The 16,016-nt window shown below is 44.5% G+C and overlaps 1 protein-coding gene across 10 annotated transcripts in view; it reads right to left on the bottom strand.

The window, feature by feature from the left end:
* GLT1D1 (glycosyltransferase 1 domain containing 1) overlaps positions 1-16,016 on the bottom strand; it is a 95,028-nt gene that overhangs the window by 57,370 nt on the left and 21,642 nt on the right. For 9 of the 10 annotated variants that reach the window (XR_010378615.1, XM_064481309.1, XM_064481311.1 and 6 more), the window contains exons 4-6: positions 15,273-15,324; positions 7,784-7,820; positions 6,186-6,242 (exon numbers count right to left, since the gene is read on the bottom strand). The exons of the other annotated variant lie outside the window; for it this stretch is intronic. Coding sequence is in view for 8 of the 9 variants with exons in the window: in XM_064481309.1 (XP_064337379.1) it covers positions 6,186-6,242; positions 7,784-7,820; positions 15,273-15,324 (146 nt within the window). In the remaining variant the exon portion in view is untranslated. The remainder of the gene's footprint in view (positions 1-6,185; positions 6,243-7,783; positions 7,821-15,272; positions 15,325-16,016) is intronic. 10 annotated transcript variants of the gene reach the window in all.

Below are 16,016 nucleotides of genomic sequence, written 5' to 3'. Positions count from 1 at the left end.
CGCCGTGAAATTACCAAAAGGGGGAAATTGGAGAATATCACCAAATTAAAAAAAAAAAAGAAGTAAATACAAAAAAAAAAAACACACACACACACACACACAAAGATGGCATCCTCAAAAAAAGCAGTTTTAAGAACCTCTTTGATGCCTCAGTGAGAAGGTGGCACTGAGTTCTTCATTCTCGCTTTGTGACAAGCACAGATGTTGGAGAACAACTCTGCCCCCTTTTCTTCGGTTTGACTCGCGTCAGCTACTCAGAACAGATGGTTCGGAAGACCCGCTGCGTGAGGTGAAGCCCTCTGGTCAGGGAAAGCCCGAGAAAAATGGCCTTCAAGGCACCGCCCCCCCCACCCCAACCCAGCTTCCCTAGGAAAGCCACCCTCCAGAAAGAAGGATCCACAATCTACGGAAGCTTCAGGATGTTCTATGACTTGCAGGAACGCAACCCCGTACGCATGAGATGTATGTGTTTGCACACACGGACACACAGACAGAGTAGTTTCAAAGAATAATTTAGGCTTATTACATACGAGGCACTCTGATATTTCCTATTTCATTTCATTTCATTTCATTTCAGTTTTAAAGCTGCTGGTGCCCGACTCACTACACTGATTTTGAGACCCCCGACCCACCAGACCCTGGGGGGAGACGGAGTTAATCCCACATCCCCTTGCCTCTCTCTCCTTCTTCTTCCCGGGCTGAATTCAATGTCATGGGAATTTGGAAAACTGCATGAGACCATGATCAAACAGAGACCTCAATCCTTTGTCTTATCTAGGATCTTTTTTTTTTTTTAAAGATTTTTCTAAAAATTAAATGCAGAGACAGCATTTGGGTTTGAGAGCTTATGTGCACTTCCCACAGACACCAAGACTGTTTTCAGGAAATTAAGACAATAGTTCAAAACTCCTCATCAAACAGCCAAGATCTCAGGCCTGCCTCCCTGAGGCATCAATTCTGAGCTAATTCCACTCCGGGCTCCCTGGGGCCCCGGGCAGCTTTCAGGAAATGCACTGTTTTCATTCTCAGATTAAAAAAAAAGAACGAAAACAGGCTGGCCCGTAGGGGGTTGGAGGTGAGGCAGGTATTTACATAATTTTTCTTTTAGTGGATTTCATTTCCTCGTTTTATTTTTTATTTTTATTCAGTGGAGGGACTGGGGATGGAACCCAGGACCTCACGCACGCTGAGCACACGCGCTACCACTGAGCCCGTTACCCTCCCCCTTTTCCTCCTTTTAACCCGACACTTACTTTTCTTCTCTTTACTTTTCCTCTACTATCCAGGATTAACAAGTCAAGGTTTGAACTCATCCCTTACAAACACACCCCGTCACGTGTCTTTCCGACGGGACCATTTCCTGGAGGACGGTATTTTTATCTTCAAAACAAAATGTGTCGTTTTCACAGTCTGGCACCACATCGGTCCCAACAGACGAAGCAGCACATTCCTTAATCCTGTGAGTGACTCAGGAGCTGGTTCCGGAATAGAAACCCAATCCATGTTTAATCCACTTTCTTCGCCGTGTTCTATTCCAGGAGCTCTGTTTCTTTAAATTTTTTTTCAACGTGTTGTTACAAGGAGTAAAGGATTCAAGAACTTCTGTCGAGCGGCGAGAGCTAGTGAATTTTAGCTTAAAAGTCTGTGAGTTTTCCATCTGGAAAACAGGTGAGTTTTCCTAGGGACAGCCTGAGCAAGGAAAATAGTCCCATCTGAGTTTTGCCTATGAGAGTTTCCATTTAGAAAAATAAATAACGTTTTAAAAAACAGAGGGAGAAAATTCAATAGACAATGAAAACAGAAATAAAGCAAAAGTGGGGGGAAAAGAAAAAGAAGGGGCAGCAGGGGAAGTGTAAGCCTTCTCGGTTTTGGGATGGGACGGCCCAGGAGCCTTCATTTCTTTAGGTGCGTTAGTCACCGGCATTTAAAAGCAAAAATCATGGATCACTGAACTGTAACAACCTTTAAGATGTACATGAAAACTCAAAAGACCAGGTGACTGACTTGATGCCCAAACGCCTATCTTCTCATCAGAAGAGCTGCTGTAAATACCACGTGGAGTTACAACAATGCCACTCGGTGCCTTTAATCTACTTTACCCCGTATTTGGTCCTGGTTGGTCTGTTCGAACGTGGAATCCGGCGAGCACAAGACTGACTTAATGTTTTAAATGAAGGAGATTTGCGAATTTGCTAGCGAGGGATTCGAGATAAAACTCTGCGTTCTCAGAATTCCTGCGACACCCAATGCCTCATAAAATGACATCAGATACTTGAGAAGGAGGCTATAAACCCTGGGAACTGATCAGCCCCCTGCCTATTGATACAGTGTTAAATGAGGCCCTTCCCCGCCCACCCCCTGGATTTCAAGGTTAATCGTTCCTAAGAATCCGGAGGGTGAGCGTTTGATCGCTAACGGTCTGTATCAAGCTCACCGCGTCTGCTGTGTTCCCGGTCTGCAGCTCACACTGGAAGTGACAAATCACAATCCCAGGCTGCTCCAGAGGCCAGGGAAAGGCAGAGGACAGGCGAGGAAGACGGCCCATCTCTGGGGTCTGAAATGCAACAAAGATGAACAACCGTACAAATGAGAACAGATGCCTGATCATAAAACACAGAGACGCCGACTGAGCCCGCATCCTCCCCGAAAGCCAGTATCTCCCAGAGTCCGCTCCCGCAGCGCCAGCCGGGGCTCCCCTCAGCCCACGTGTTCTGAATACACTTACGGCGCCTAATTGCTCACGTCACGAAGAAACGGCAGCCAAGTCGGTCCCCAGGGGGAATGTTGTCTAAGGAGTCTTTTAACTCTCCTGGCTGGTCCGTTCATCGCTCAACAGTAAGACCCATGAAACGATCAACCGTGAGGCTACAGACCTCGGTGACAAATCACCCGCCTTTTGGAAATCATGAATGTTGGTGACACCGCAGGGGTGACCTGGGACACACAGAAGACGGAACAGCCTCACAACTGGTTCTGAGCAACAAAGCCCGCTTCCTGACGTGATGAAGCAATTCGACAGCGTGTGTAACGTTGTTGCCGAGATTGTAACGCTATTGCCGAGACAGATGTGCAACACTTGGAAAGTTATTTCTAACCAGATGCTTGGAAACGTTTTCTTTTCAAGGGAACCTATCGCTGACATAGAGTATGTGGCGGAGATTCTGTTCAAAGTTTTTGGCGCCGAAATAGGCTTGGGGTGGTCCTCGTGCCTGCCGAGGGCAGGGCATGGTTTCGCCATCTTCGGTCTCCTCTCTGAAGTTTAGAGCAGGACCCGCGGCGTCAGCTCCCCTAATGGTACCTCTGTGTTGCTGTCTCGAGGGAGAAACCTCTCAGGTTTGCACAGATGGGTTCTTAGGCTTCAGACGGCGTCCAGTAACCGATTTTAGCTGCTCTGGTGCTTTTCCAGAATTACTGGGTCCATCAGCCTGTAAGGCAGTTATGACCCCAAACAGCTGTCAACTTGTGGGCCTCACGTGTGGACAACTAAACGTTCTATGCTTACAGATACCATACAGCCAAATTGTGCTTAAACACCATGACCCTGCTTGGATCGTACCATGCACAGAAAACACAAAGTAGGCACTACATGTGGGGAAAACGGTACCCTCACTGCATCACTGACACACACACACACTGATGCTGCTTTCCAAGGGACCCTCACAGCAGACGTATGCAAGCCCTGGTTAAATGCAGAATCTAACCCAGTAATTCTGGTTTTAGGAACTGCCCTAGAAAAACAATCAGGTAAAAAATGTGAAGAACTGAAACCCTAGCACCTTCATCGCTGCATATCAAAAAGTGCTTAAAAACTCTGAACGCCCGACAAAAGGGATTGCTTGAACACGTTTAGAGAATTTTAAATACAATCAAGGAGTTAAAAACACAAGGTCATTAGATCTAATAAACTTGGAAGATTTCAGGACGTAATGTCCATGTGTAAAAATCAAATGTATCTCCATCTACTAGCAACAACTGAAATTCAAAAGTGAAACTTAAAAAAAACCTTTACAGCATATCAAAAAGAATACAGTCCTTAAGAATATTTTTTAAACAACACTAGAGGCCTATACAAGTCATTATGAAGATAAATAAGACTTAAACAAATGGACAGATAGAGCACATTCAGAGATTTTAAGACAAATTATTGTTAAGATATCAGGTTCTCTCTAATATGATCTACAGAGTCAATGCAAAGAGATTTTATAAAAACCTGACAAGATGATTCTCAATTTTTATACCTGCAAAACACCTAGAAGAGCTACAACAATTCGGAAGCAAAGGTGCCGACTAGCGCTATCTGATTTCTAGACACAGCATAAATCTGTGGCAAAGACAGCATGATACTGGCGTAAGGGTGGATATAAAACATGTACATACAGAGGAACACGTACAGTAGACGATTTTTAGCAAAGTAACCAGAGCAATTCAACAGAGAAAGAAAAGTGCCTTCAATGACACTAAAACCTAGAGGAAAAAAACTGAATTTTGATCTCCACTGCCGGCCACACATGAAAAGTAATTTCAGATGGTTTACAACCCTAATGAAAAAGTGTCACCAGAATCCTTGCACAAGCACGTGGAGAGCAGTTCTATTCACAACAGCTAAGAAAGGAAAGCAACCCAAAGCCCACCAGTGGGAGGACGGAGAGCTATCCATGCAGTGGAGTACGACTTGGCAATGAAAAAGAAAGAACAACAGTTACACACAGCAGTGTGTGTGCACGAACCTCAAAAATGTTATGTGGAGAAAAAAGAAAGCCAGACACAAAAAGCGCTTACTGTATGAATCCACTCAGACGAAGTTCGGGAACAGGTAAAAACTAATGGATGATGACAGAACGGGGGACGGGGGGCCCTTACGGAGGGATGGGAACTAAATGCGGGAAAGCACAAGGGCGAACTGTCCTGAGCGGTGGGAAGGCGATCAGTCCACTTGTCAGAACTCATCTAATTTTACATCTCAAGTCTCTGCATTTCTCTCGATGTACATTTTACTTTGACTTAGAAAAATTTTTCAGTCAGCTCATTTTGTTACTAACATGATGAATAAATAAAGCAGGTTGCGCAGAAAGCACAGTTTGACTGTACTTTCTTTTTTTGTAAACTAAAAAAAAATGGTCAGTACACTGTACATGTGTATTTATGTGCAATGCAATGTCTATGTGCAGGTGAACTGTAATAATTCCACCTAGTAAAACTGAAAAAGGAAAAAAATAAAAATAAAATAAAATAAAAATAGTTTTATATGATGATTTATACATATGTATTATTTAAACATAAAAAATCAGATCTATATTATATATATTTTATATATAATTTATATATAATGTAAATAATGTAGATCAAATACCTAGCTATGTATTTATAATAAATCTATAAATATTACATATATATAGATTTCATATATACAGTGATTTTAAGAGCCAAAAATACATAACAGTGTAATGCAGCTATAATATTGATATGATATATAAGTACATAAAAAGCATTAATATATATGCAAAGTTGTTCCGAAAGATCACATCGAGACACTTCATAGCAGTCCCTTTGTGATGCTGAGATTTCAAGTGGTTTAAAACTCTGTTTCTTGGGGAGGGTACCGCTCAGTGGTAGAGCGTGCACTGAGCATGCCCGAGGTCCTGCGTTCAGTCTCCAGGATCTCCATTAATACAAATCAATAAACAAATACCTAATTACCTCCTTCCCCCCGCCAAAAAAAAAAGAAAAAAGAAAAAAAGAATAATAAATAAAAATAAAATTTTGTTTCTTACTCTGATCTCCATTTTCTTATTTTTTCAAACCACGGGCACTTGTTACATGTGCAGCTAATGAAGTCGCACAAATTGAACACATGAGTTTGGCATCTTTAATAGGAACAGACGCCACATGACGCCAAACGCTTGGGACATGTGTCTGAGGAGCAGCATCAGGAAGGCCGGCGCTGCTGCCCGACCCGCGCCCCTCCCGCATCCCAGCCGCGGCTCCTCACGGGGATGAGCCCACCGACGAGGTCTCGGAGGATGGGGAGAGACGAGCTTTGTTCTGGTCTTGCCCGGGCCCCTCCCCTTCTTCTACTTTGACCCTGACAGGCTCTTCTTCAAAACAGCGTGACCCTAGCAAGTAACTGAACCTTGCTGACAAGACGCACTTCAGCGAAAATCCTACCGGAAGATTTCACCTCCTACCTGAACGCTGAAGGAAGCTGTTCCAGTTAAAGGCGGCGTTCGGCGCTGTTGAAATTCCTGGGGAAAGAGGAAAAGAGAAGGCTCGCGCTGTTGAGACACGACCAGCTATGTTGTGTTGACATCTAAACAACCGTCACGCCCGCTTCTTAGAAGGACCTCAGTATCCTGAGGGTGTCACTGAGTTCCCGTTAACCCCTCCAAGCCCGCGAGGCTTAAAGTCAGCCCCTGGGTCCCAAGGAGAAAAACATCCATCACGTTCACCCCACCACCCGGTACGGGGCCAAACTGTCTCCAGGACGCAGAAAGCTTGAGTTCTGAAAAAACCAGATATCTAAACCATTACCAACTAAACTCTAATAGAAACCACGTAGAAATTATGTCTGCATTTAAAATTCCTCACCCCACCCCTCTCCAAATCAGACATGAATGCCTGCTATCCAGGCCGCTTCCCCAAACAGATTTCAGTTTAAAATCCTCTGAAAAGATGAACAAAGATTTCAAAGATCCAGAGGCAACATTTAACAGATTGTCTTGAGAGCAGAAAAGATCTGAAATGTTACGGAATGTAACTTCGGTCTCAGTGCCCTCCTGAGCTGGTCCCTCACACTGACCGGTGCCAACGGCAGCTAGTTAAGGAGGGCCCACCCTGCCCAGACTGGCAGACTCTGGGCGGGTGTGGTCCCCGCCGTCCTGGAAACCTTCACGTCCTGTTAAGCAGGCTGACGCCTCCGGTTTATGGAAACTGAGCTTCCCTGAGGTTAATCGGGGTCCACAATGGCCCAGTGTATAGGTGGTAAAGGCTGCGTCGAAACCACGTGTTGCATCAAAGCCCGTTTTTCTGGCTGCACCGGCCTCCTCCCTGACTGTAAACCAGGCTGCAGCAGAGGAACGGGAGACGCAGCCCCAGGCCTGTCCTGACATGCACACCACCCTCCCCCTCTGCTTTGATATATGCTGAGTCAGCGCGTCTTTTTTTAAACAGGGGCTCCAAGAAACAGTTTATTTGATGAGTGATTCTGCTGCTCAAAGGATCCCTGAAACCATCAGGGCATTTAAACCATGACAATGTGATGTGTAAGGTGGACCTGAACTTATGACCCTGGCCTCAGCACTGGCTCTAACCTAAGCTTGGAACCAGCTACGTGTTCTGTGGAGCTCCTGCTCCCCCGATTTCTATAGCGGTTTACGAGCTATGTTGAGGAGACCCCGAGGGTCTGAGGAAAGGGACCACCACCAGGGTAGGACGGGGGAGGGCAGGAAGGGTTGCAGAGGGAGGCAGAGGGTTCCGGGTGCCCCCAGCTCAACTCAACTCAACTCAACTCAAAAAAAGAAGCCCATCCGTCTTTTTCCATCTTTACTGACAGTATCTGTACTTCCTGTTAAATGATCTGCATTTTTAATTATTCTTTTATAATGTTTTCCTATTTATCTTTTACCTTAATGTCAGAAAATAATACAAGTGTATCTGTTCTATTTTTAAATAAATCCCAGACATCTTGCTCATAAACATTTCATAAGTGTTTTAGTATGTGTCTTTAAAAAGATAAAGGATTCATTTTTTTTCAAATATATATATATATATATTTAAAAAGTCTTACCTTGACTTTGGACGAAGATCTTACCCTTAGCATGCGGCTTTTGAAAAGAAGGGAGAAAAAAAAAAGAAGTAAATTTGATGATTCATTACCTTTGCTTTTTAGAAATGAAATGAAAGCCATAAAAAAAGATTCTCTTGGAAAATATCGCAAAGAATCATCGACACAGCCGCTCACAGACTAGTTAACTTTATAAAAGCAAAGCGTTACCTCTGCTTTTAATGGGGGTTCGCCCATTAAAAAGTACCGCGCATCTATAAAGTAAGAAGCACAAACAAAGACATCTCTTAAATCAGCCGTAATGCAATGTTACAAATTTACAGTTACTATGTTAGAAGAAAAGTTATGAAGCTCAGACAGAGAACGTGCCAGGGACAGAGCCCAGCAGGTGCACATCAGGTGCTGAAGCTGGAAGTGGAAGTTTGGAGAAACGTGGTTTGGGTTACAAATCCTTGAACAGAGAGCGCCTACTCCCTCCCTCCCTTTGGAGGAGAAAGGAGGAAGGGGAGGAGGAGGAGATGAAGATGAAAAAGGAAGGGGAGAGAGAAGAGGAGGGGGAGGAGGGGGCGATGGAGGGGGAGGAGGGGGCGATGGAGGGGAGGAGGGGGAGATAGAGGGGAGGTGGGGGAGGTGGAGGGGGAGGAGGGGGAGATGGAGGAGGGGGAGGGGGAGATGGAGGGGGAGGGGGAAGAGGTGAAGATGCTGGAGGAGAAGAAACCCTCTTCTTCAAAACAGCCCAAAGTCTAAAACATTGGCTCAGAAAGCGTCTATAAGGACACTGAAGCCCTGTCAAAGACATACCCGGAAGGCATCTTCACTCTGAAGGTAATATGAGTATTGGACAAAAACAGACTCAACATAATTCTATGTAAACTGGATTCGTGAAGGCAAAGCAAAATAGCGTTCACAGTCTCACCACTGTTTTCACTAGAAATACATGAACTCAAATGCTCCTCCCAAGAAGATCCCTTTGGGCAGAGACAAAAACTAATTAAGTGGGTATCTCAGCTCTACAAACAGAGCAAATTGACTCCACGTGGAAATGTCTGGATTTATCTGCGGATCTTTACACATCTCTGAGCACGACTGCCCCAAAATCTGTGGCAACCCTGGAAAAAATAAGGACCACATCCTATACGGACGTTCGAAACACATCATGAATGACATGTGATGCTCTTTTCCCAGCAAATCAAGGAAAGAGGCACAGTAGCAAAAATCTGCAGCTGGGTTATTTTTAATCATTGTAAAAAGAAAAAAAATAATCTAGCAAAAGCCAGCAGGCCTCTATTGACTTGGAAAATCATTTTCTATATTAAAATGTTCTAAATACAAATTAGCTTTCTTTGCTCAACATTTATTGTTGTTTCACTTGCCTTGAAATAGCACGAGTCAGAGGCCTTATACATATATATATATATATATATATATATATATATATATATATATATATATATATTTATCTCATATCCCTTGCAAGACATGCTCATTGACCCATTAAATGAAAAAGACTCTGGGTGTGTGTGGGTGTGCGTGTGCACGCTTGTGTGTGTGTGTTTGTAGGAAAGCTGGAGAGGGAGGATTCTCCACTTTCAACGTCTTTGTGAGACCGTTACTTAATTTGACCTAAAAAGCATGTACATCTGTTGGACAGATGAGTATAAACGTATGTGACTTTGTAACAGACCCCAAAGCTCATTTATGCCTTTTTTTTTTTATAGTGGAATAGCAGACAGACAGCAATAACAAAAAGGCTTCCCATTTTTTGATTAATATAACCTTCCGAAATTAAACTTGCCGCAAGGGGAAACTATAATAAATTTTACTTCTGAAATCTATGCACAACTCCATCCCCTACAGGTGGCAAAAACATTCATCTTTGTTTTGAAGTCACAATACAGCTTCTGATGATGTCTTTGTTAAGTCCTTTTAAAACAGTTACAAATTACTTAAAAGAAAATCACGGCCGGCAAGTATAAAGCTCTCAAAGAACACTACGAAACACAGAGAAATGAGGCCCTTTTCGGGAGGATACAGATCTGTTTTCTCCCTTTTCTTAAGAAATGTGTTTTTTAAGCAAGGGAAGAAAATAACTTTCAAAAATAAAAAGGAGGGGGCACAACCCTGTCACCGAATTCCTGCAACTGAACCAAAGAAAGATTTTTCAAGGAAAAACAAAAAATCCGCAAACAAGAAGAGGAGGAGGTCTGAAAACTGAACTGGGATCCAGTTCTGGTGTGGAGCAGGCCATCAGAATGAAACTGTTAGAACCTCCCTGGCCAAAACCAAGGGCTCAGTGTGTAACATCTAACCTAATCTAGTCCAGCGACTCAGGAAACAGGAATGCCAATGGGAAAATTCCTGGGAAGATTAAAAATAAATGCACGGTTAAATCTATGGAGTAAATAACATGGAATGATCGCTGATTTTATTCTAAAGCGTCCCCTACTGTTCTTGTCTTAGTGCTCTGACGGATTAGAAGCAATGTTTCTGATCCTTCTAACAGCCTGTGCCCCAGGTCGTGGGAGAGGCTAACTCGCAACCTGTGCTCTGGGACTGAGGAGTTTTCCATCCTTTGGGTTCCTTTAACACTCCTGCTGCTGGCAAGGTGATTTTCAGAGATGATCAGACACAAAGCAAGGGGCCGTGCGGCAAGGAGGAGAGACAAGGAGTAGTTCAGAGGGCAGCGCGCTGCAGCGACCGGGCGGCAGGCAGCTCACCGAGCCGAGCACTGGCACCAACGGCGGCCTTCCGGCTGGCCCGCGCCACGAGCCGCGCCCGTGACAGCCGGTGAGCTCTGTCTTGCCTTCTGTATGTCAGTTTCCAAAAAAAAAAAATGGTGGTGAGTAAATGTACACAATGAAAGTAAAATTACACTTTATAAGGTCCTGCCTCCCACAACTGCTTCCAGAAGGTTATTTTTCTTGAATAGGCGCCAAAGCAAGGCAGGTAAATTCGGCCCCGGAAGGCAGTGACTCAAACTTTCCAAAGTTCCGAAACAAACAAACAAAATCAGGATAAAGTATCACCGCCAGGAAGCCTGGCCTGGCACTCACCGCGGCGAAGAGCCCTCATGGGCCTTGCTGGTTCTCACTGTGCTTTTCTTTTTCTTATTCTCTTTTTTTGGCAGGAAGAGGCAATTATGTATTTATTTTATTTTTGGAAGAGGTACTGCGGGGGGCTGAACCCAGGTAAGCACGCACTCTGTGCCCCTGTCCCCCTCACTGTGCTTTTCTGATTGATAACTGAGCCACACAATGGTTACTCAAACTCAGGAGTTTTTTTTAAATAGTTCATAAACAAATATTTGAATTTAGAGAAAGTCCTCTTAGCTGAGTACTTATTAGGAAAAGCATGTGAACAGTGCAGTTTGATTTTTCTCCATAGGCCTGTGGGGTTTGGAACCCAGTGGAGACAAATTAAACCTCAGTCATTGCCTCTGCAGAGAGGAAAGCCTTCAGTTAAGAAAAATGTATACCCAATTCACTTTTTAATTATTTTGGTGACACAGTTACATTTTCTAGTAAAAGTCTGGTGAATCTAGAGACCACATTCTAAACTAGCGTTAGAAGTGCCCGGATTTGCATTCTGCATGTCTATTACAAACCCTAGGAAGAAATCAAAATTCTCTTTAGACTAATTTTCCATTTCCACCGTGCATATATCACAGTTAGACACGTGGAGGTGAATCAAATTCCTAAAAACACCGAATCAAGGTTCTGATATCACAAACCAACAGACTGGTGCTATCCCCAAACACGATGGATGTTGAACTCGAGTGATAAATGCTAACGACATAGCAGGCAGACCTGGCTGAAAAGCCCTCTGGGCTGGTGTCCTCGACAAAGTAGGCATCAAATTAAGGACATCAAGTTGAGGCTGATATAAACAACACTAAAAAAAAAAATGATATGGGTCCAAACAAAGGCACTTCAAATTAAGAGATAAAATAAAGCCATCGTTGTCGAAATCCAACCAAACTAATTTGTGGAGAGTCAGCCAGAGAAGCTGGATGACGGGAAACAGCCTCCAAAACAAGGTTTCTAAAGGAGCATCCTGGCTTCCCCAGAGGCTGAAAGTAGCCCACGGCTTGCAAAATAAGCCCTCCCTCGTTTCCTTTTCGTTCACACATCTTCCACCCCCGGAGAGCAGAGAAGCACGGGGGTCAGGAATCCGGCAACAGGGCGCTCCCCCTTGCTTGCCAGTGGGGTCAGCAGAGCGGCGCTGCCGAGTCCCCGAAACGGGGCTGGTCTGGACGGAGGTGTGCCCCCCACTGAGTGTAAAATGTACGCTCAATTTCAAAGACGTGGCACCAAGGAACCTCCGGGAGGCAGGCTAAATAAAGCCTGTTATTAAAACTGATTTTCCTTGTTTCCATTTACTTTTAAAATGCGGCCACCAGAAAATTTTTAGTCGCATGCGCAGCTCACCCTTGGAGGTTGCACTGTTATTTCTGTTAACAGCGCTGGTACCCAGAGCCTGCCTGCACATGTCTGTGTTCTTACGTAGGCTAAGTTTGAAAAAAACACAAGTTTTAGGCCAGGTTTTATGCTCAAAACTGTACTTAGCTACACAAAAATCACAAAAGCCGTTAAGAAGCAAAGGTCATAAATCTTCCTAATCTGGGGATTACCGGAATTTGGTTCTGGTTTGATAATCATTAGGAAGAATTAACTAGGCTTCTGCCTGAGCCAAGCCTGCTCCCCGAAATAAAGGATACAGAATTCAAAACAAAAGCTGGAAATGTGGTAACGAGGAGCGAAGCTTAATTACTCAAAAAACTGTATCACTGTTCAGAACATGTAAATGAAAGTAGTCTCTCTGCAAAAGAGCCATCTGAAAGAATTACATAAATGTGGCTCAACAATGAACCTTTATGCTCCTCATTACATAGTTTTTATTTGCAAAAATTAATCAAATAAAGGTATGATGCTGAACTTTACTGAAAAATCATCCACCCCCCCAAAAAGTACAAAAATCTGTATTAAGTAACAGGTTCATCATCAAGTTTAACAACCAGTTCCCATCACTTTAAACTATAAAAACAAATTCACCTCAGGGGGAGGGTGTAGCTCAGTGGTGGGGTGTGTGCTCAGCGTGCACGAGGTCCTGGGTTCCATCCCCAGCCACTCCATTTAAATAAATAAGCAAATAAACCTAATTACCTCTCCCCAAAATAAATTCCTTTACTCAAGTTCTCCCAAAATTTACTTATAAAAAAACATTAGCCTACTAAATATAAAATAAACAGCAAAGTCCTACTGTACAGCACAGGGAACTATATTTAATATCTTGTAGTAATCTATAGTGAAAAAGAATATATATATATATATATATATATATATATAAAACTGAATCACTATGCTGTACACCAGAAACTAACACAACATTGTAAATCAACTATACTTCAGTTTTAAAAAAAGAATAAATGGTAAATGTCATAAGACACTCTGTTTACTGTGATTCGTTACGTAGCAAAAAATGACTGATACAGTAAGTGAACACATCTCTACCAATTTTGGAGGGACAAAGGATTTACGGACAAAGGTGACAGTAGTAAGACTGAGAAGTTAGGGAAAGGGGGGAAAATCATGGAGGAGAAACATGCTTCAACAGGTAAAAGCCTTCTTTTATGCCTGGCTTCACAGAAGACAGCAGAACAGTGTCACATTTGCTGCCCCAGTCAGTCTGTTTCCATAGGCTGTTCTGACTGAGGTTCATAAAGGAAGAGCCACCTCTCGCTGAGTAGTTGGAAAGGGAGGGGTATTTATCAGCTTTTTTATTTACATAGATCTGGGGGGGGTAATTAGGTTTATTTATTTATTTATTTTTAAATGGAAGTACCGGGGATGGAACCCAGGACCTCGTGCATGCTAAGCGCGCGCTCTGCCACGGAGCTATACACCCTCCCCCTTGTATTTCCTGTTTCGTCACACAGAACGTTTAAAAAAAATGTATTCAAAGGCTAATATTTAATAAAATGAATGATTTGTATGCTTCATCACAGACATGCTTACGTGAAACTGGCTTTTCTTTAACTACAAGTGGGTGGCGGTGAATAGCCCGGGACTGCTTGTACACTTGGTGCCACCAGCTTCGCCGGGATTAAGGAACCAGCCATCTTCCTCCCCGTTGCTTTTCACAGGGTGAAAAAGGCAAAGCTGGTTTGATGTTATTATGAAAATAGGTTTGACTTTGCGGAGGCCCTGAAAAAGTCCCGGGAACCCCCGCTTTGAGAACCACGGGTGTATGTGACTGCCTGCCTGAAGGCAGATGGGCAAACGGTACAAAGGTGAACCTGGGAGCCAGGAAGCTCGCCGTGATTCATTCATTCAGTTGCACTGATTTAAAATATAGATGAGATTGTGAAAAATAAAGCGAACAAAGCCTAAAAAATGCAAAAAATAAAGCGAGTGAAGTCTAAAAATATATATATATGCAAAAAATAAAGGGAATGAAGCCTAAAAAAATGCAAAAAATAAAGCAGACAATGCCTTAAATGTGTGTGTGTGTGTGTGTGTGTGTGTGTGTGTGTGTGTGTGTGTGTGTGTGTGTGAAAAATATATTGCACTGAAAAACGCAACCTCAATTCTCTGCCAGGTTAGTCTGATACGAGGAATAAGCATGGACACTCTCTGGCCACAGTGAACCTTCACGTTCACATGCACACAGGACTCTGAGCTTTGGTAAAGTCCCAGAAAAGCCCTCCCCAAAGCTGGGTCTGCCCTTGTCCCAGTGCAGCCGTTTCCAGGCATCAGATTTTACAAATTGAAAGCCTATATATAAAAAATGTGCAGAGCCTGTCAGATGCACACAGAGGAATGACGCCCACAGATGCCACGGCCATCAGTGCCGTGCACGACGCTGGGCTGGCGGACCCCAGGGCCCAGCACGGCGGCGGTCCACCCAGGCCACCTGCAGGGCTTCCCGCCACAGCAAACAGCCTTTTCCATAGGGCTGTTTCTCTAGTTTTGCGGATGCCGGCTCTGCCATGCCTTAGAGAACTCCCCACGGAGCTCTCAGACCCCCACCAGCTCATTCCACCTGCCCTCTAAGCTGCAATAAATTTGTTTTAAGTCAATAACTGCATTCACTTGCAGAGCTACGAAGTCCTCTACTGGTTACAGCTTCTCAAATAAACAGCCCAATCCAGGAAACTGCACCTGCCACCTGCCGCTCAGCGTGTGCGGGCGGCTGCACCGCGCACGGCGTCGTCTGCAAAGCATCCCATCTGGGCACGTAAAAGGAAAACAGACAAAACATGGAAAGAGGTGGCCACGGGCTACTTTTTCTGTTCAATAAGAACATCAAAAAAAAAAAAAAATCAGTGACGTTTTGAAAGCATCTGCACAAATAAAAACCAGCCACGTGTGGGAGACGCTGCGCGCCCCCGCGGCCGCAGCGCGCAGGGCCGCCGGGAGCGCTGCCCTTTCCGTCCCCCGCCCCCGCGACCTGGTCCGCATGGCCAAAATCACGCCGCGGAGGGAACACGTACCCACTGCGTCTGCGCCGTTTCCTTCATCGACTCCGTGAAAGCGACAGCGAACCTGGAAAAGGGAACAAAAATGACGGAAACGATCAGGGCAGAAAGCAGCTCCTCCGAACAAACCGCGAGAGACAGGCTAAGACGCTGAAGGTGCCGCGAGTCACTGGCCGTTAGACTTCATCTCCGCTCACATCCACGACAGCAGGTTCACCAAAGGAAGGCGAGGCTAAAGTACCCAAGATTTCCTGAATGTCCGTGGATAAGGAACATTAATGCCCCCGTTCACCGAGAAACGGCTGTTCCCCAGAAGCAGGGCTGGGTACACACAGAATGAACCAGGGACAACTTATGGCTCCAGAAAGTAAGAAAGTGCCCCAAGAATGGCGAGAGCTTGTTAAGGGGATGCAGGACTCAACTCAAAGCCTCTCCCGTGGCCATCGGTGGGGTGACCTGGGCACTGAAATAAACAATAAGAGTGATGGGTAACCCAGAGAGTTGAATAAACATCCTTGGGTCCACGGTGATGTACACAGATAACTGAATGAGTAAATGGGGTCAAACAGACAACTCGTCCCTATAGCAGAATTCCAACTAATGAACTCCTTCTAGGAGTGGCAGAAACAGAAAATCACCATTACGCAAACAGCGGAGTGAAAACTGTTGCAGCAAAGAACCATCCTTAGGTGACTGCTCCCCCCGGGGTGACCCCTGCCTGTGTCTTCTCCAAGCTTCCGTCTTCCCCTCCTCCCTCTC

This window comes from Camelus dromedarius, chromosome 31 (genome assembly GCF_036321535.1).
Source record: "Camelus dromedarius isolate mCamDro1 chromosome 31, mCamDro1.pat, whole genome shotgun sequence".
Taxonomy (NCBI): domain Eukaryota; kingdom Metazoa; phylum Chordata; class Mammalia; order Artiodactyla; family Camelidae; genus Camelus; species Camelus dromedarius.
The sequence above is the reverse complement of the archived record's forward strand: the minus strand, read 5'-3'. Positions and strand labels throughout refer to the sequence as shown.